Source organism: Manis javanica, chromosome 12 (assembly GCF_040802235.1).
Source record: "Manis javanica isolate MJ-LG chromosome 12, MJ_LKY, whole genome shotgun sequence".
Lineage (NCBI taxonomy): Eukaryota > Metazoa > Chordata > Mammalia > Pholidota > Manidae > Manis > Manis javanica.
Genome location: NC_133167.1, coordinates 25,975,960 through 25,995,556, shown reverse-complemented (window position 1 = coordinate 25,995,556; position 19,597 = coordinate 25,975,960). Strand labels below are relative to the sequence as shown.

Below are 19,597 nucleotides of genomic sequence, written 5' to 3'. Positions count from 1 at the left end.
GCTTTCCCTGGGGCAAGTGAAAGTTGCTGACCTGGGCAGGCAATGCTTATACCAGAGAAGTACTTTAAATGCTAGGCCAGCCGCTTCAGCCTTACATATAAAGCTGTAGTGTTATGTCAAACTTTTAACTATGGTCCTCTACCTTTGCAAGTATATTTTCCCCAGTTTTACTGCGACATGATTGACATATAACACTGTATTACTTTCAGGTATACAACAATATGATTTGATGTATGTATATACTATGAAATGATTACCACAATAAAGTTAACATCTATAACCTTGCAAAGTTACATAATTTTTTTCTAGTGATGAGAACTTTTAAGATCTACTCTTAGCAATTTTCAATCATACAATACAGTATTGTTAGCTTTAGTCACCATGCTTACCATTAACTCCCCTGGATTTGTTTTGTAACTGGAAGTTTGTACCTTTGACCCTCTTCACCCACTTCAGCCACTTGTATCTCCCCCTTCTGCCACATCTCTGACAACTACCTATCTGTTCTCTGTACTTATGAGTATGGTTTTTTTTCAGATTTCACATATGAGTGAGATCATATAGCATTTGTCTTTCTCTGTGTATTTCATTTAGTGCACATATTTTAAGTTCTCCTAATAATTTTATTTTAAAAGCTTTATCAGTGTTCTTAATTAAAGCACATAATATACTTGGGAGAGCTAAGCTAACACACATTAAATATTTATGGATGCCTACTATATGGAACAAGCCAAATTCAGTGTTAAGGATAATCTTCTTATGGTATACCTACCTCTAAGCACAGCCAAAATGGTACAGGGGTCATAAAGTCCTAAGTACTATGTTTTCCATATTGGAAAACCTATGGGGATGATTTGCACATCACATGAAAAAAAAATCAACCAGGCCAAATGGATCAGACAGAAAGGATGGAATTGATTTATGATTGCTGGTATATTTTGTCAGTCTCCTGTTAAAATGCATGCTGAGTGTTTTTAAGATGAAGTATTTATGTACTTGTGATCTGGAAGTATTTCAAGATTCAGGAATGGCATCTTCACAGAAATGTGTGTAAGCAGGATGTTCTTAGCAGCATTATGTCCTTAAGAGTAGGAGAAGCTTAGTGGTATATAGAGGTGTCAGAAAGAAAGTAGATAGGAGGCAATTTAAGGATTATGTAAAAAAAAAAAAAAAAAAAGCTAAGTCCTGGGTTATTTTGTGGATATATGCAACTTTTTTTACTTTTATGTTCATTGTTTTCCCTTAAGTCTTAGAGCAGTATCAGTCTACTCTTCTGATTTGTAATTCTGAAAAGCTAGATTCCTTATTTCTTTTTCTCAATCAAAGAGGGTATGTCTTGTCATTTCTATTTCCTTAAGATGTGGAATTTTATCATTGTTTTAACAGAATTTTCTCTTTCCTAAAGCTGTTTTAGGCCTCTAGGAGGCTAAAAGTTGGATCAGGTTTAAATAAAGCAGTCTTGTGATTCTTCCTATTGTATTTAAAATCCTGCAATTTGGATTTTAGTGTTTTCTTATTTAAATTAGAGAGAGGTATGCATTTAATTTGTGTTGGAACACAAAGAATTTCTCAAGGTAGAACTGTCAACATGGTCTTCTGAATGGGGGGGAGGGTGTCTCGCACAGCACGCCGGAACCCACCTGAGCCCGAGTCTGATTAACGCAGATCTTCAGTTCCCACAGGTTCTGTCCTCCACCCTGAGCTGCCTAGAGATGGCCGAGGTGGAAGATGCGCTACGGCCTCCTTCCCCGACTCCCACCACAACAGCGCTTTGGCCACTTAAGGGAAAAAAAGGCATGACTTCCCTCACTCTGGTCTAACTGGCTCACTGCTCCAAGCGTAAAAATTTCCAGGGTGGCAAATTAAGGGAGAATTCAAAGTAACAGTGCTTTTTTGGAGGCTTCTACAGAGGTATGTAATTTTTTTGAATTTCCTTTAGTGGGTTGTAAGACTACAGGTATGGAATAAACAGTGATGTATAATGAAAAAAGCATGGATTTTGGAGTCGGATATATTTGGGTTCAAGTTTTGCCTTATCTCTGCCAAGTTAATCGCCTCCACCGGATGTAGGTTTCCTCATTATTAAAATGGAGGCAACAACCTTCCTGCAGAGGACTGGCATAAGAATTAAATGATAAGATATATAAATTGTTGGCACTAGTATTAGGAAATATTAGAGCCATTCCCCTACAATCCCAGCACATTCTCTATTTCTGCCAGAGATGGTGTTCTAAAAATGGGCTGCATTTTTAAATTATACATTCATGAAGCCTTCTCCATGCACAACAATTAATTTAGTGAGTAAAAGAAAGTCTGAAGAGTTGACTGTTTGATATATAGTCACTTTCAAATAAGTATGTTAAAACCAAGTATATTCTAATACTGAAGTCCATAAATTAGCGCTTTAGAGATCAACAGAGAACTCTCCAATGTTTTTAGACATTGTGGGACTTCGTTCTCACCTATGACACGCCTCACTCCTATGGATAATCTCCTTGCCGTCACAGGTCTGCTCCCCTCTACCCTGGCTCCCCCCGTACTTCCACACAACTGCTGAACTGCTCCAGTGTTTTTTAGACACTAGAGACAGTCAACTATTTGTGAGCAGGGAGCATGTCCACTGTGTGTCTTTAGCCTAATGCACATAGTGCCGCAATCATTTATTGGAAGAATGAATAGTTCTAATGTTTGTGGGATGTTTTATACTGAATTGGAATTATGCTAGTCAAATAAGATCTGGATCTGAAAGGATATTAAGTATATTTCTGGGGACACAGAGATGCGGACTCTAACAAGGTGGTCAAGGATATGTGGTAATGAATTCACTGAACACTTCATTTCAAAGATTTTTACCTATTGATTTTTAGGCATGTTTTATTATGTAAAATTTCAAACATATTCAAAAGTAGAGAAAATAGTATAATAATCCCCTCTGTATCTATCACCTCACTTCAACATTTATCAATCTTTTTCATCTACATCTGTCCCTTCTCTCCTACCATCAGATTATCTTGAAGCAAATTCCAGATATCCTATTACTTCATCCATAAAAGATTTCAGTTATGCAGAAATTTAAAAATTTACCCCACTATTCAAATTTCTTTTTTATTTACCACATTTATTCAACACATCTTTCTGCACATGTTTTAAGTCTGCAACTTAGTTTCTCATTAAAAATTTCCTTTAATAAACCTTTTATTAGTGGTTTTTCTTTTTTTTTTTTGTCCTTTCCCATAGACTTACATAAACCATTCCTGGAAATGCAACACCAAGAGAAAGCTCAACAGGTTCCTGGGAAGTATTATCAGCCTGGAATTCCAGAAAGTCTGGTAAGGGCTCCTTTGCACTCAGACGTTTGTGCAAGCTTAGAGAATTGCATCTGACCAAGGGAGAAACAGGATTCCAAATAGCTACATATCCTTTCCTACTGGGTAAAGGGCTCTATGAGCTGACAGATGTGTTTATGTGGTCACTTTGGTTGTGAGAATCCAGCACCTCTGACTAGACCTCTATCATTATATAATGCCTCCCTTATTCTTGTGTGAAGGATTGGTATTATTTCTTTAAATATTCAACAAAATTCACCAGTGAAGCCTTCTGGCTTCTTTATTGGAAGATCTAAAAATTACTATTTCAGTTTCTTTACTTGTTACTTGTTTACTTGTTCACTTTTTAAATTTTTTCTTGAGTAAGGTTTGATAATTTATCTTTCAAGAAATTTATCCATGCCATCTAAGTTGTCTAATTTGTAGGCAAGAAGATGTCTATATACTAATTCTTTTCATTGCTGTGCCCGCTTTCATTCCTGATTTTGGTAATTTGAGTCGTTTTCTCTTAATTTCTTGGTTGTCAACTTGTTGAATCTTTCAAAGAACCAACTTGTGGTTTAATTAATCTATTGTTTTTCTGTTTTCTATTTCATTGATACCTGCTGTAATCTTTATTCTTTCCTTCCTTCTGCTTTCTTTGCATTTAGTTTATTCTTTGCTACCTAGTTTCTTAAGGTGGGATTCTAGGTTATTGATTTAAGACCACCTTCTTTCTTTTTTTCTGATATAGGTAGTTAGCTATGAATTTCACTCTAAGCACCACTTTAGCTGCATTCCACACATTTCTATTTTCATTCTTTTCAAAATATTTAAAAATTTCTCTTGTGATTGATTTCTTTTTTGACCCATGAGTTTTTAGAGTGTATTATTTAATTTCCAAATGTTCTGGGTGTTTCTCTGATTTTTTTCTACCAGGGATCTTACTTCCATGTGTTAGAGAACATACTTGGTATAGTTTCAAAGTTTTTAAATTTATTGAAACTTGTTTTGTGGTCTAGCATATAGTTTACACAGCTGGAAACATTTTAAAATTTAATCTTTTATTAAACATTTTTTATTGCAATAAATTCATATATCGCAGAACTCATTTTTTAAAAGTATACAATCCACAGATATCTAATGTATTCGCAAGACCATGTAACCATCACAACAATCTGATTCCAGGACATTTTTATCACCCTTGAAAGAAATCTATACCCATTAGTAGTTTCTCTCTTTTTCATTTCCCCTAAGCCCAGGTAACTACTAACTACTTTCGGTCTCTATGGATTTGCTGATTTGGGACATGTCATGCAAATGGAACATAAAATGTGGCCTTTTATGTCTGGCTTCTTTGAGATAGCAGAACGTTTTCAAGGTCCATCCACATTGCAGCCTGTATCAGTATTTCATTCCTTTTCAGGCTGAATAATATTCCACTGTGCGGATATACCACATTTTGTCCATTCATCAGTTGGTGAGCATTTATGTTGTTTCTACTTTTTGGCTATTATGAATACAGATGTTAGGAACATTTGTGTGCAAGTTTTTGTGTGGTATGCATTTTTAAGAAGTGTGTAATCTCTAGGCTCTGAGCTAAGTACCTGTCCCCAGGAAACCAGAGGCTGCAGTGTGTATGCATGTTTTTCTGTGTGTGAGGCCAGTACAATCCAAGTTCTTGGATGTTTATAAAAAGTCTTTGGGTTTATGAAGAGGCCAGAAGGACTGAGTCAGCTCTTAATATCTTAGCTCTACCCTACATGCTTCTACTCTCCCTGGCCACATGCCTCCCTTCTGTTCTGGACCACAGTGTAAGTGAGCCCTGCAGGGTGGGAAGTGAGCCATGACATGACATTCATGCCCAAAGAAGCCAGTGCACACAAAAACACTGTATATTTCTATTACAATTTTGGGATGAAAGGAAAAGTGATATGTATCATTTTGTGATTTAAGAAAAGCAATAGTAAAAACCCTGCTCTCAAGTTAGTAGGGGGAAAATCATCCATCAATCAATGGATGTGATGACACCCAAATATTACTTTGGTTAGAAAAATAATCCCACAGAAACTCCCACTTTCCTCTCCTTTGGGTCCTAAAACTTTCATCACTACACTGCAGTACATCTGTGGAGAAAAGGACGTTGTGAGTCAGACAGCTGTTCACCAGTTTTATTCCTAGTGGTTGATCCAGTTTTGGCTTTCCTCTGAGACTGATTTCCCATTGCCTATCACCAGGCCCTGAAATGGTTGTTAGGATTCTTCCTCCCCAGTTTTCATTCTAAAAATGAATCTGAACACTCCTTGTTACCTAATGAGGCAAAGCAAGGTAATGTTTCTTTGTAACTGTTATTTCAGATAGTAGTGTGGTGAGATGGGAATAAATACAGGAAACCAAAAGGGGTAAAAAATGTTTTCCAAGAATAAGGAAAAGCTGATACAGGCTAAGAGAGAGAGACATACAGTGCTTGACTAAAAGCCTATCTAACCAAAAAAACTGCATATGACATATTCAGTTATACTTTTATAAGACAAGAGCTTCTGTACCTGCTTGTTGAAATATCCTCAAAAGGATAGAGGATCTCCCCATTGTTACAGATTTCACAGATGAACCCCTTCTGGCTACAAAGACTGCAGCTGTACACGTGCGAGGTGGCAAATTTAATGACCTTGCCCAAGAATGGAGCCAGCTTTCCTTCTATCACCTGCAGAAAGAGAAATGGGACAGGGAAGCAAATTCATTGAGAACAGAGGTCTTGCAGACGGAGGAGGAATGGAATTCCTGTCTTTTACACAACAGGAAAACCTCTAATTATAATTTCTCAGCAACTCCGAGAAAGAAAAGACATAGTATCTTTGCTCCAAAAGAACTCTCTGGTTTAAAGCACTGGAGGTTAGAAAATGAAGTTTCTTTTGTGTTCCTCTTTGTAGTGTGCTCTGGGGCACTGAGGACCAACAGAGGGGGAGCCCTACTTCCACAGATCAACTTGACAGTTGTGATGTGGTAGAAAAGGAGTGTGGTGGATTTCCCAAAATAGATGGAAAACATGCAGATAAACACTAATTGAGAATTTTATGTTGTAAATTCAATAATACCTTTTCGTTGATGAGTTAATAGAGGGTATTTTTTTATCATCTCCCCAAGAACATACAACAAATGTGGAAAAATAGGTCTCTTTAGCTGCTGATACGTATATTGACATAAAGAAGTTGCAGTTTGGCAGTCTGAGGGCCGTATCCAATTTGAGGATTAAAAAAACCTACTACTGTTTAAAAAAATGAGCCAATTTAATAATTGGGAGATTTCACATAAAAATCCAGACTTCTGGCTTCTTTTGAAAAATCATTAGATCTAGCAAAAGTACGCCCGAATTTCAACATGAGGATGATCCTGGCTGTGAGCAGGGGCTGCTGGCTCCTGCTGAGGTGCATGCTCCCAGTTGACAGGTGTCTCCACTAGGCCCTGGTGTCCTGCATCTCCCTGCCTCCCGTGGCTACCTCACCAGTTAGCCTGCAAACACCCATGAGTTGGGAACCAATAGTCGGTCAGATCCCTCCTCACTTAACTAATATGGCATGGGCCTCAAAGACTTCAGCAATTCATAATACTAACAAAATAAAATCTGCCTTTATTTCTCTCATTAATGCATATGCATATATACATGCTGATTATATATAAGAAAAGATTAAGTTAATTTGGATATAGCTGGAAATAACTGGAAATAGCTGGATACTTTCAAATGAACACATAATTAAGATGACATTTTACACAAAAATGGTATTTGTGGGAAATGTACTAAATCATACCTAAAGAGAAATGACAATGCCAAGGTAAATAAACAGAAGTAACTGATAATACAAAAATAAAGACAACAAGGAATGTAAGAATGAATTCTGCAAAAAATGAAGCTATACATAATACTGGAGATTAAAACTAAAGTGTTTTCTAATCATCACCAAATAATCTCATGACCTTTTAAAAATGAATATAATAGTAGTTAACTCTAGGGAAGGAAACAAGTTGGAAAAGCAAGTATTCATTATGTATACAGGTTTTTCTTAATTTTTAAAAATGTATTATTTTTGCATTAGATGCAGAAACTGAACAGAAAAATCAGGTTTACTCCTGTATAAGAGTGGATTTTTCTTAATAAAGGGGGTGGAAATTATACTGGCTGTTTGAGTCAAGAAAGTACATATTTCACATTCTTTAATTTCTCCTCCTCTGTTACCTTTAGAAAGCCATAGATAGACCTTCTCTTATTTATGTTTCCTCAAGGACCATTAACTTTGATAAATCCTACTAAAGCATACTCCTAATATCAACACATTATACATACTTTCTAAGAAATAACCACTACTAAATCATATTTCCAACCACTGTAAATACTTTCCAGTGTGTCACAGGGATGTTTCTAAATTGTGGTAATGATACTTCAGCTGAGTTTGGTTTACTTATGTTACTGTTCCCTAAACAACCAAGGTTAATGACACATTTACAGAGAGACACTAACTAACTATAGTCCATTTAGGGGAAAACATCAGGGATAGGAAAGTCTGGAAACCAGGTGATGAAAGGCCGTTTGAAGGAACTGAGGATGGTGGGACCCTGAGGAAGACAGGAGAGCCATCACCTGGCTCTAAAGGAGCAGACTGGGCATCTACTGCATAAAACTTCTTCTCTATCTAGATTTCCTTGAAACAAAAGATACGAACATTTTGAAGGCTTTTGAAATATACATTGAAATACCCCTTACCAGCAATGTATATTTATTCCTGTCTAGGGACTTTAATAAACTTTAAAAAATTTATTTGGGGATTGATATCTTTATAATAGTTTCCCTATCAAAGAACCTGATCTATATTTCCATTTTATTAAATCTTCATTTATTATTGCTTAATAAAAATCTGTTTTCCCCCCCTTGTATAAGGCACTCACACTATTTATTTAGGTTATTTCAAGGTGAAACTGCTGTATAATACTTTTTATTCACTATTGCTGGTATATTAGAATATACTGACATTTGGGTACATCTTTATGTATGATATATTACTGAATTTTCTTGAATGTGGATCATTTTTAGGTGATTCTTTTGGGTTTCCTGAAAGTAATGACCCGATCCCTTCCTTGCTAATATTATACCTCTTGTTTATGTTTCATGTCTTCCTGCATTGTCCAGCACTCATAAAACAATATTAAGTAATGACAGTTTGTGGATATTTTTATTATTTCAATGAGAATCAAACTGGAAATTATAGAGTCTGTAATGAATGACTTACTTTCTCCATCAAACACATATATATTGTCATTCATCACATTTTATTGATGATCTCCTCTTTTAAAATAACAGCTTTATTGAGACATAATTCACATACCATGTAATTCACCTATTTAGAGTCTACAATTAAAAGGTTTTTAATTTATTCACAGAGTTGTGTACCATCACCACAATCAATTTTAGAATATTTTATCAACTCTTCCAAAAAACCTTGTATCCTTTTCTAAACTAACCTACCCTCTAAGCCCCAGGCAACCAATAATCTACTTTATGTCTCTATAGATTTACCTACTCTGGACATTTCATATAAATGGAATCATATAATATGTGGTCTTTTGTGACTGGTTCCTTTCACATAGCAGATGGTTTCAAGGTTCAGGTTGATTCTTTTTTAAATATCTCTGAAATAAGTTTCTTTTTCCCATGTTGTCCCTGGCTCTCATCACCCCTCTTTAGATTAATAAAATAATCTTCTTGGTTCATTTCCGGATGCTAGTCTTTTTCCTTTGATCCATCCAACATATAAGATAATCAGTTTTAGACACTACTTTCATCATGTATTATCTCTTCCCTCAAACTTGGGTGAATTCTTATCATTAGTAAAAACTCTTCACTCATTCATTTCATAAAGTTTTATTGAGTTATTATGTCCCAGATTCACAATATAAGAGTGAACTGGACAAAACTGGAACTTACATTTTGCCTGGTGTGCGAGTGTCTCCATAAGCTGATTCCACACTATCATCTAAACTCATTTTCCATTTCTCACTGTGGATCTTCTGCTGTGAGCCGACTTTTTCCTGGGAAGAATATGCTGACTCTTGCTTTTGTGCCTTCACCCACATCATATCCTCTGTCTGAAGTCTCACTTCTTTTCTTAATACTTTTGAAAATCTCACCTAGGCCTCATGGCTCAGATCTATTCAGCTTGATCTGAAAAGCCTTCTTGGGCACTTCAGCTGTTAGGAATCTCTGTATTTTCATATGATTTACTTGTATGTCATGTAATTTAATATAGATCTTGATGCTATTTTGTACTCTTTGCTAATGTTTAACATGTGATTGTTTTGCTTATCCAACTATAGACTGAACATATAAAATGGTGATACTACCTATAAAATGGTGGTTTTACCTATAAAAATGGCAATTTTAGATGGAGCAACCCAAGAGAATGTAAATTGCTTGAGGGCAAAGCCCGAGTCTCATACCTGTCTTAAATATCCCCTCCCTACCAGGCACCTAAGTTCTTGCTGACTGACCAAAGATATTTTCTTATCCTTTTCCTTGGCTGCAAGTCATATCTTAGGGTTGTCTTTGTGTCACAAACATTTTCAATCATTTTGCCGTGTGCTTAGGGAGCAGCATAAAGTGTGCCTGGACCTGGTGGCAGCTCAGCTATTTAGGAACTCTTTTTTTTTGCTTCTTTACACATGATTAATTGCTCTTTCTATTTGTCAGCTTAGGGTCATGGCCATGTTCCAAAGGGCTGAAGTTGCTGAGTGTTCCCTCCAGAAAAGTGAGGTAATATTCTATTAGTTTATTTTAGAATTTAAAACATTTCCTTAATATTATAAAAAGGAAAACTTTCTACTTGTAATTTTCTAGGAGTAAAGATATATTGAGGAGGCTTAAATCTTGTCTCTGAATACAGCAGCTAGCAGCCCTGGGAACAGAATCTGGCTATTCTGGCTTCTGGTTGAGTGGTTTCATCACCACAAAGCAGTAGGATCCAGATGTAACATTTCCTAGGGTTCTTTATGAAAATCAGATGTATCTTTACTCTGGATAACTGCTTAAACGGAAATCAAGTGTCCTGCCTCCCACCATCTTCTCCTGCCCCCAAGTCAACTTTCACTCCCACTTCCTAGCCATCTTGGTGGGGGCTTAAGATTAGCGCTACATTCCACAGACACTAGGAAGATGGTGGCCTCAGAGAAGACCAAAGCCCGAGGAGCCTGCACCCTTCAGGCTCCCACTCAGAACAAGAGTGGAAAAGAGCTGCCAGAATGCCAAAGGACCTGGGAAATGACTCTGGGAAGGGCAAAGTCAAACAGCCACCAAGCCAATAAGCTGGCCAGTAAGTACACAGCTTGAGGGAAGTGAGATGTGCGAATTCTTGCTATGTCACCCCTGAAGTGGGGTGCCTCTCCAGAGTGACAGTAGTCCTCAGCAGGGCTGTTCATGGGGAAAAGTCCTACAAACTGTCTGTCCGGGCTACAGTTCATCCAGGGCTTCTAATATCATTGAGAGTAAGCCAGGACTGATCAGGACAAAGGAAACCACAAGGGTGCTTCCTTAATAAAAAGCCAAAGCTTGTTAAAAAAAAATAATCTAACCACTATAGTTTTGCTTCTTGACAAGTTGGGTGTATTTTCTGGTGCATGGTAGTTTGAGTCATTAGGGAGTCTCCCAGAGAGGCTGACATTACAGAGCTCTTGATACTCCCTCAGAATTAGCTGTCTCTGGGTATTGGGAAGCAGTGGGGTAGAGTGGAAAAAGCAGGGTTGATCTGAGTATGAATTTTAGTGCATCTGTTTTCCATCTGTGAGACTTTGGCAGGTTGCTTAAACTCTCGAGCCTCAGTTTCCTCAACTGAAAAATTAGAATAATATCTACCCTGCAGGGTTGAGGGAAGGATCAGATTTATTATAAGGAAGCCACTGAACATACTGTCTAACTTAGAGCAAGTGACCAATAAATAATAGCTTATTATTAATTATCTTAATCTGAATTGAAACTTTATATGATTTAGACTCCTTCCTTCTTTCAAACACTTGAGATTTACAGCAGGGAGAAGAAAAAAACGTTTATATGTCTTTTTTTTAAAAACGTCATTTTTAAAAGGCATCAAATTGTCCTGTTTGGATGGGCTTAATAAAAATTAATGTAAAGCAGTCACATCCATTTCCCTCAATACTGCTGTAAATAACAGAACTGGCCTTGTACAGGGCATACTTATTTCTGCCTGTGAAAATGCTGGGGGAAGACATTTAACATATTTCTGACTTGATTTGAATCACTTATGTAAGATAATCCCTTAGCCACCCTTGGAAATTGTCTTAATCTTTTCCTACTTGTAATTAAGTTAGTCACAGGTTACTATAACTTTATAACAATCCATCAAAGGCCACAAGGCCATCTCATCTTTAGCATAAGAAGGCTGGTGGTTCTGGTTAACCAGGTGGTCATTTGGATATGTCATGAGTGATGGTGAAACAGAACTCGAAGATGAGGTTTAGTTATCTCTCCATTTATTTTCCCCAAAGTGCCTGTCTACGTGAACAAAATCATGACAAAGTAATTAGCAGGGAACACATGTAGCTCTTCTCCCATCTCCTCAGCCCCCTGCACTCAACCTTCTTCACCTTCTCCATACACCAAATTGCCCTATCTCCCTGAGAAAAGGCAGATGTACAAAACAGGGTAAAGAGTTTCTGCTTTCCATTAAACTTAATTTCTTATACTAGAAAGGAAGGTACTAGTCTGATTTATTTACTTGGAGGGTGTACATATACGACTGTTTCAGAGGTATTTTACTGACAGGGTATTCAAAGAATTCACACTTTCATTTTAACTTCAAATTACGTGTCCTTTTTATTGCAAGGTAGGATATGGACAAAAGGCAACACCAGGCTGATATCTTCTACCCGATTTTGCTGTTTTTCACTTTTGCAGTCTCTCCACAAATTCTTCTTACTCTGTCATGTCAGGGACTTCGAGAACTCAGGGAACTGCCAAATATCACTTTCCATGACCCAGCGAGCTGACAAATACACCAAATATGCTTACCCTGGTGTGACGGCAGCCCATGAAAGCTGCCTGGTTGAACTTCCAGCTCAGGGATACACACATTTTTCCCCCTCTTCTATTCTGGTCAAGATGGTCAGCATTGGAATTTGAGGCCTATGGCTTTCTTGCAGACTAAGACAACAGACTTTATTTGATTTACTTTCTTGCAGACCAATCAAAAATTACAATTAAGTTAAAAAATAACCTAGTGCTGCGTTCTCCAAACCACAGTTTCAGAAACAGCTGCTTATTACTCATGTGTGGCACCAGGAAATTGCAGTGTCATGTTCAAGGTCTCTAGCCAATAGAGATCTGTGGGATTGGGAAAAGGGCACAAATGAGTCTTTTATGTCCATTACCTTCACTCCCTTGGCACCACCACAAAATTAAAAATCTACAGGGGCAGAGGCACAGAGTAGTAGGAACTTGGACAAGAAAAAAAGGAAAAGCTTTTTCTCACTGAATTTCTTTATGTCGGCTAAATCCTGCCCCCTGATTTGTCTTTAACCTTCCACTTCAATACAAGCATTCCTCAGCCATTGTGTAACATCGAGATTCTGGACAACTGTTGGGAATACTTTGATGAAGAGGGCTGTTGCACTTGACAAATGGCCCCTCCTCCAAAAGTCTAACCGAAAGACCCATTCATGGTAAACAAAGCCACCTGCCACTCACTGGTAACAAGCTAGCTTGATGAAATCGTAGAATCAAAATTGTCACACATTGTAAAGTGATTTTAAATATAGTTTAGTTTGCATTTGCTTGGCCAGAGCACCATGAAAGACTGCACTCACTGTTTTTTCTCTGGGTGCCATTTCTCAGCATTAGCAGGTCAGTACTGTGCTGTCTAGTGATCAAGACCAGGTGAGTTCATGGAGCTTTAGGAAAAGACAGCCTATGGATTCTGCTCTAGTTTGAAAACCCTGACACACAAGTAAGAACATTCTGAATCCTCATTCAATTATAAATTTTACTCCTCTTAATCCTAAATCCTTAAGAATAGAAAATAAAAAGCATACCACATAATATTATCTTTTTCTTAACAGAAAAAAGAAAGTATAGGGGATTTTCCTATTTCAGAAAGTTTGTTAAAACCCCATTTTCTCATAATTAACCTTTCAACTCCTTATTATGGCTCAATGCTGAGATGTTTATATATAAACAGAAAACTGTGTCTTTCCCTAATTAGCTGCTCCCACCCCTCTTTATCCATTATGGGACTGCTCTTAACAGGATTGAGATTTTGGCTAAACAAGCACTTCCCTGAGGGTGGATTATAATGTCACCAATTAGCTCTTATCTGATCCTCCCCCAAAGGTGACAATTTCCACTCACACTTTGGAAAAACCTGTGATAATTTAGTCTGGGTTGATGTAATTGGGTTGATTTCTGAGTGGTCATCATCCCTTCCAAATCACATTTTGCTTCTTGCAGGAAACTAAATCTTAGGGAATAAAAGATATAAAAATTTCAATTCCAATTTCCTTCAGTCATTGAGTTACAAAGACCAACCCCCAAACACAAGTTTCTTATTCAGAAAAATGTATGGAATGGGGTCTACTTCAGACAGTTTTTTTGCACTTCATAAAGTACCTTAAAGGGTATGGCCTAGTCAGGCTACAACCTCAAGGGACTTTAGTGGAAGCATTTGCAAATTACATGGCCTGCATATTCCGAGCCCCCAAACAGGCCACATAGTCTAAGTACACAAGTATTATTTCTGAGGAAAATAGATTAAAATGTTTTAAATTGAGACAGTTCCAGAACACTCTCGTGTTACAGTCACCAGAACTTCTCTGTTGCATTAATTGTATGTCTGAAATAAATCTGATTTAGGTCTCTACTATTCATTTTGGCTCTAGTTAAGATATTACTGACTCACTGAATAGTAAATAAGGAAAGGCCCTAAGTGGTCTTTTTAACTCAGCTCCCTTATCTAATATATGAGAAAACTGAGGCCCAGGCAGGTGACGTGAGCTGCCCAAGATCAGCCAGCTGGTTAGTGATAGGCCCTGACTCCTCCTCCTCTTAAGCACCCTTCACTACTCTAGGAAGGGGCCTTTCTGAGGGCATTTGGGGTCTGAGTGCACCTCTGGGTTTGGTTCAGTCTGAGAATTCTGAGGTCACTGGATGCCTACTGATCCATGTGTAGCTATGGAGGATCTCTAAATTGACTCAGTCCCTGCATGGAAACAAGATGCACAGTCCAGATTGGTCTAGGTTTTGGTCTGAAATGAATCTGCCTTTGGCTTACAGATTTTTTTGCCCCACATACTTACTCTTTTAATGAAAATTCTCTTAAATGGTCACATCTTGTATAATTTTCTGAATAAGGAGTATGGTTTTGAATAGTATCTTATTATTGGTTGAACTACAGGGAAATTCATCAGTTAAAGTAACACTAAATTCTATGACAAAAATGGACTTAACATCAACTTAAATCCTAGGCTATTTGCCAAAACTAGATATCTAACTTTATTAAAAGGAGAAGCAACTACAGCTGGAAAAAAATAAAGCAAAACAAAGCAATTCTCTGTACACATGTATGTGGGAGAGAAATATGACTTTTCAGAGGACTTGAGTAGAAACCAATGCAAGATATTTTAGCAGAAAACAAGTCTCCACATTTAAAGGGATAGAGAAGTAGAGGAGAAATAAAGCAGTATTACCTGATTATGTAAGGATAGGAGAACATGAAAGGCAAAAAGCAAGAGAAGAAAAGTCGGGAAAAGATGGAAGCAAAAAAAAAAAAAATAGAGAAAGGCAATTCAGATGTTCACAAAGGAAAAAAAGGTCAGAGTTGACTGGGATCTGAAATAAGAGTTAGAAATCTTGGCTTCTATTCCCAGTTATGTCCCCAGGAAGCTCTACGACCTTTTTTGTAAGTCACTTAACTTCTCCATGCCTCAGTTTCCTCATCTACAAAATAAAATGATTATACTCAGTCACTTAAAACTAGAGGATCAATAAGGTTCCCTCTCAGTTGGAAGATTCTACAATTTTGTGGTTAACCAATAGGGAAAACATCAAAAGAAGCTTTTTGAATACCCCCAGGAATGTAGAAAGGGACTATGTGGGGAGATAGATAAAAGGTGAGTTTAACAAGACTAATTAGAAGATACCCAAGGAAATTTTCAAAAGAAGTGAAATATTGTCACCAGCTTTTTATTCCTCTGCTGGCTGAGTGCCATTCAAAGAGGGAGTTAATGCTTTTTAGGAATCATCCCCTCACAGGTGTGCAACCAGATATCAGTTTTCCTGAAGATGTCTGCAAATCCCTTCCTTTCATCAATGCATTTAATTAGTTAATGTTTAGATAGCACTGAGGGATGAAAAGTACAATGTAAGTGTTCAAAAGTATTATTACTTAACAGCTTTTAAAGCATTTATGAGACTAGCAATGCCTAAGATTGAATGAGAAACCCCAAAATGATTTCCTGGCTAGAAGGTTGTGATCTAATAAACTGCTGGGTCTCTGATGTGAGGAAAAACAAACCCTGCATATAAATTGAAATAGGTGCTCTTTATTAGCTTGCATGCCACTGTCTTAAGATAGCCAGTGATTTTTATTTTCTGCTTTGAGGTGTCAAAAAGTAGTAAACTGCCACTCATTACACAGGACTGAGTATGACTTCACGCATCCTGTTATTCCAGAAAATCACCTGCTGTGTTTGTGGCATCTATATGCTGGACATCTGTACACTCAGGATATGAGTTCTATACATATGGGGACTTAAAAGGGGAAAAGATAAATTATTTAATACATGATATTGGGGCAACTGACGAGCCATCAGGGAAAAAAATAAAGCTGAATCTCTAACTCATCTCACAAAAAATGTACTCTAGATAAACCAAAGATTTAAATAAAAAAAGAAAACCATAGAAGTACTGTAAAACTATAAAAAGTATTAGAGAAAACTGTTAGAAAAACATTTACATGGGGTAAATAGTTATAATCTCAGAAGTCATGAAAGAGTGGTAAATCTGGATATACTATATTTAACAATTAGTACAATACAGAATGACAATTACAAAGTCACATGACAAACAAGAAACTGGAAATAAAAATTTCCTAGTTATATGAAAAGTGCCAATTTCTTTAATATAGAAAGAACTCTTTCAAATTAATGAGAAAAAGACCAACAATGTAATTCAAACACAGGTTAAGGATCTAGACAATTCACAAAAACTACAAATGGTCACTAATACACAAAAAAGATGTGCAACCTTACTGCAATGGAAAAAAATACAACTGGTGTGGAGTTATTTTTTATCAGATTGGCAAGGATTAAAAATATCATTAATATAGAAAGTTAATGTGGACATAGGAAAATAAGCACTCTCAAGACACTGAATGGAAGTATAAATTGGTTCCACTTTTCAGAAGGCAAGTGGAAATATTTATCAAACTACAAAGCACTTATACCCTTTAACTTAGCAGTGTCAGATTAATGAATTTACACAAAAGACACATTCACACAGGTGCACAGGTAAATGTGTGAGGGTGTTCACCGCAGTATTGGTTCTAAAAGAGAAAACTGCACAGGTTAAAAATAAGGCAACCCTATGTTATACAGCTGATAAAAGAAATGAGGTAAACCTTTATGTATTCTGAATGTACACACATGCCCAGATGTTCACAATATACACTTAAATGGAAAAGGCAAGATGAAGAAAGGTAGTATTGCTTGATCTCATTTGCAAAAAATAAAAAAAAAGCCTGACATTTGTAAATGTGTAGAAAGAAGACAGACTGGCTATACTTAACAAAAGTACCTCTGCAAAGTGGGAGGTTGGGTAAAGAAAGGCAGACTTTAAAAGCAGAATTCTGTAACAAAGTATCAGAAAGAGAAATAAAAAAAACAATCCCATTTATAATTACATCATGCATCATAAAGAATAAAATACCTAGGAATAAATTTAACCAAGGAGGTGAAGGACCTGTACTCTGAAAACTATAAGACATTCATGAAGGAAGTTAAAGAAGATACAACTCAATAGAAAGATACTCTGTGCTCATGGATTGGAAGAACTAATATTGTTAAAATGTCCATACTACCTAAATCCATCTACAAATTCAGTGCAATGCCTATCAAAATTCCAGTGACATTTTTCACAGAAATAATCCTAAAATTTGTATGGAACTAAAAAAGACCCCCAAATAGCCAAAGAAATCTTGAGAAAAAAAGAATAAAGCTGGAGGCATCACATTCCCTGATTTCAAACTACATTATAAAGCTATAGTAATCAAAACCATATGGTATCAGTAGAACAACAAACACAGATCATTGGAACAGAACAGCCCATGCATATATGGTCAATTAAACCTCAAAGGAGCCAAGAATATGCAGTGGGCAAAGGACAGTCTCTCCAATAAATGATGTTGGGAAAACTGGGAATCCATATGCAAAAAAATGAAACTGGACCAATACCTTACTCCATACACAAAAATCAACTCAAAATGGATTAAAGAGACTTGGAACCATAAAACTCCTAGAAGAAAAGAGGTGGTAAGCACCTTAACATTGGTCTTGGTAATGATTTTTTTGGATTTGATACCAAAAGCAGAGGCAACAAAACCAAAAATAAACAAGTGTGACTACATCCAACTAAAAAGCTTCAGCACAGAAAAGAAAAACATCAACAAAATGAAAAGGCTACCTACCAAATGTGACAAAATATTTGCAAGTCCTGTATCTAATAAGGTTTAATATCCAAGTATGTAAAAAAAAATCATACAACTCAACACCAAAAAAAAAAAAATCTGATAAAAAAATGGGCAGAGACTCTACTAAACATTTTTCCAAAGATGTGTAGGTGATCAACAGGTACATGAAAAGGTGCTCGGCAACACAAACCATTAGGGAATGCAAATCAAAACCACAAAGAGCCATCACCTCACAACTGTTAGAATGGCTATTATCAAAAAAAGAAGAAATAACAAATGTTCAGGATGTGAAGGAGAAGGGACCCCTGTGTACTGTTGGTGGGAATGTAAATTGGTACAGCCACACACTATGGAAGTTCCTCAAAAAATAAAAAATAGAAATACCATATGATCCAGCAATTCCACATCTGGGTGTTTATCCAAAGAAAACAGAAATACTAACATGAAAAAATATGTGCATCCCTATGGTCACTGCAGCATTATTTACAATAGCCAAGATATGGAAGCAACTTGTGTCCGACTGATGGATGAATGGAAGAAAATGTGGCATGTGTATACACACACACAAAGGGATATTATTCATCCATAAAAAGATTGTATCTTGCCATTTGTGACAACATGGATGGGCCTTGAGGGGATGATGCCAAGTGAAATAAATCAGAGAAAGGCATGTAGCGTATGATCTCACTTATATGTAGAATCTTAAAAACAAACAAGAAAAACAAAAACAAAAAAGCCCAAACTCATAGAATCAGAGAACAGATTGGTGGTTGCCAGAGGTGGGGGGCAGGAGGGAATGGGATGGACAAAATGGGTGAAGGGTATCAAAATGTACAAACTTCCAGTCATAAAATAAATAAGTCAAGGGGAATTCTCATATGACTTTGACCAGTACCATATTACATTTGAAATTTGTTAAGAGAGGTCTTAAAAGTTCTCCTCACAAGAAAAAAAATTCTGTATCTATAACTCTGTATGGTGATGGATCACTTACATAGACTAGACTTACGGTTAGTTAGACCTGTGGTGATCATTTTGCAATATTACAAATATTCAATCATTATGTTGTACACCTAAAACTAATGTACTGTTGTATGTCAATTATACTTGAATAAAAAAAAATCTATCACAGAGATTCAGCCAAAGATGGTAACTTCTTAGAACTGAAAGAGGGGAAATAAGAGCAGAGAGGAAAGAAATATTTCAAGAAAAATATGGTGGTAATATTAGAACAGGTTGGTGATTGTGTGGGATGATGTTTGTACAATGAGTTCAACCATATTTTGACGTTTGACTGCAAACAGCTTTTAAGCCTCACGGCTATTTCTTCTCGTGCCCCACGCCCAGGCAAGCTCTTACAAAGCCCAAGTGTTCCCCCTTTAGCACCTGCAGGAGATTCAAATCACCCAGTGTCCTGCTTTCCTGTGGGAATCCTCACCCAAGCCCACCCCTCAGCTACAATAAAGCCCCGAGCCAGTCTGCTTTTCCTTGCTTTCCAGCCATCGTGGACCTGCTGGCGACTGCTCTGCTTATCCCAGGACCTCAGTTATGTAAGTA

General features: G+C 36.9%; 1 protein-coding gene and 1 long non-coding RNA gene across 6 annotated transcripts in view; one reads left to right on the top strand and one right to left on the bottom strand.

The window, feature by feature from the left end:
* The window catches only part of PLEKHM3 (pleckstrin homology domain containing M3), a 176,574-nt gene that overhangs the window by 21,709 nt on the left and 135,268 nt on the right, over nucleotides 1-19,597 (bottom strand). For 2 of the 4 annotated variants that reach the window (XM_073218216.1, XM_073218217.1), the window contains exon 7: nucleotides 5,852-6,009. The exons of 1 other annotated variant lie outside the window; for it this stretch is intronic. In XM_073218216.1, coding sequence (XP_073074317.1) covers nucleotides 5,852-6,009 — 158 coding nt within the window. One more of the 4 variants, XM_036994997.2, reaches the window with a different exon arrangement.
* LOC140844971 (uncharacterized) overlaps nucleotides 1-19,597 on the top strand; it is a 107,919-nt gene that overhangs the window by 37,284 nt on the left and 51,038 nt on the right. For both annotated transcript variants that reach the window (XR_012123566.1, XR_012123565.1), the window contains exons 2-5: nucleotides 1,674-1,911; nucleotides 3,238-3,329; nucleotides 10,042-10,104; nucleotides 19,540-19,590. This is a non-coding gene — a long non-coding RNA (uncharacterized lncRNA). The remainder of the gene's footprint in view (nucleotides 1-1,673; nucleotides 1,912-3,237; nucleotides 3,330-10,041; nucleotides 10,105-19,539; nucleotides 19,591-19,597) is intronic.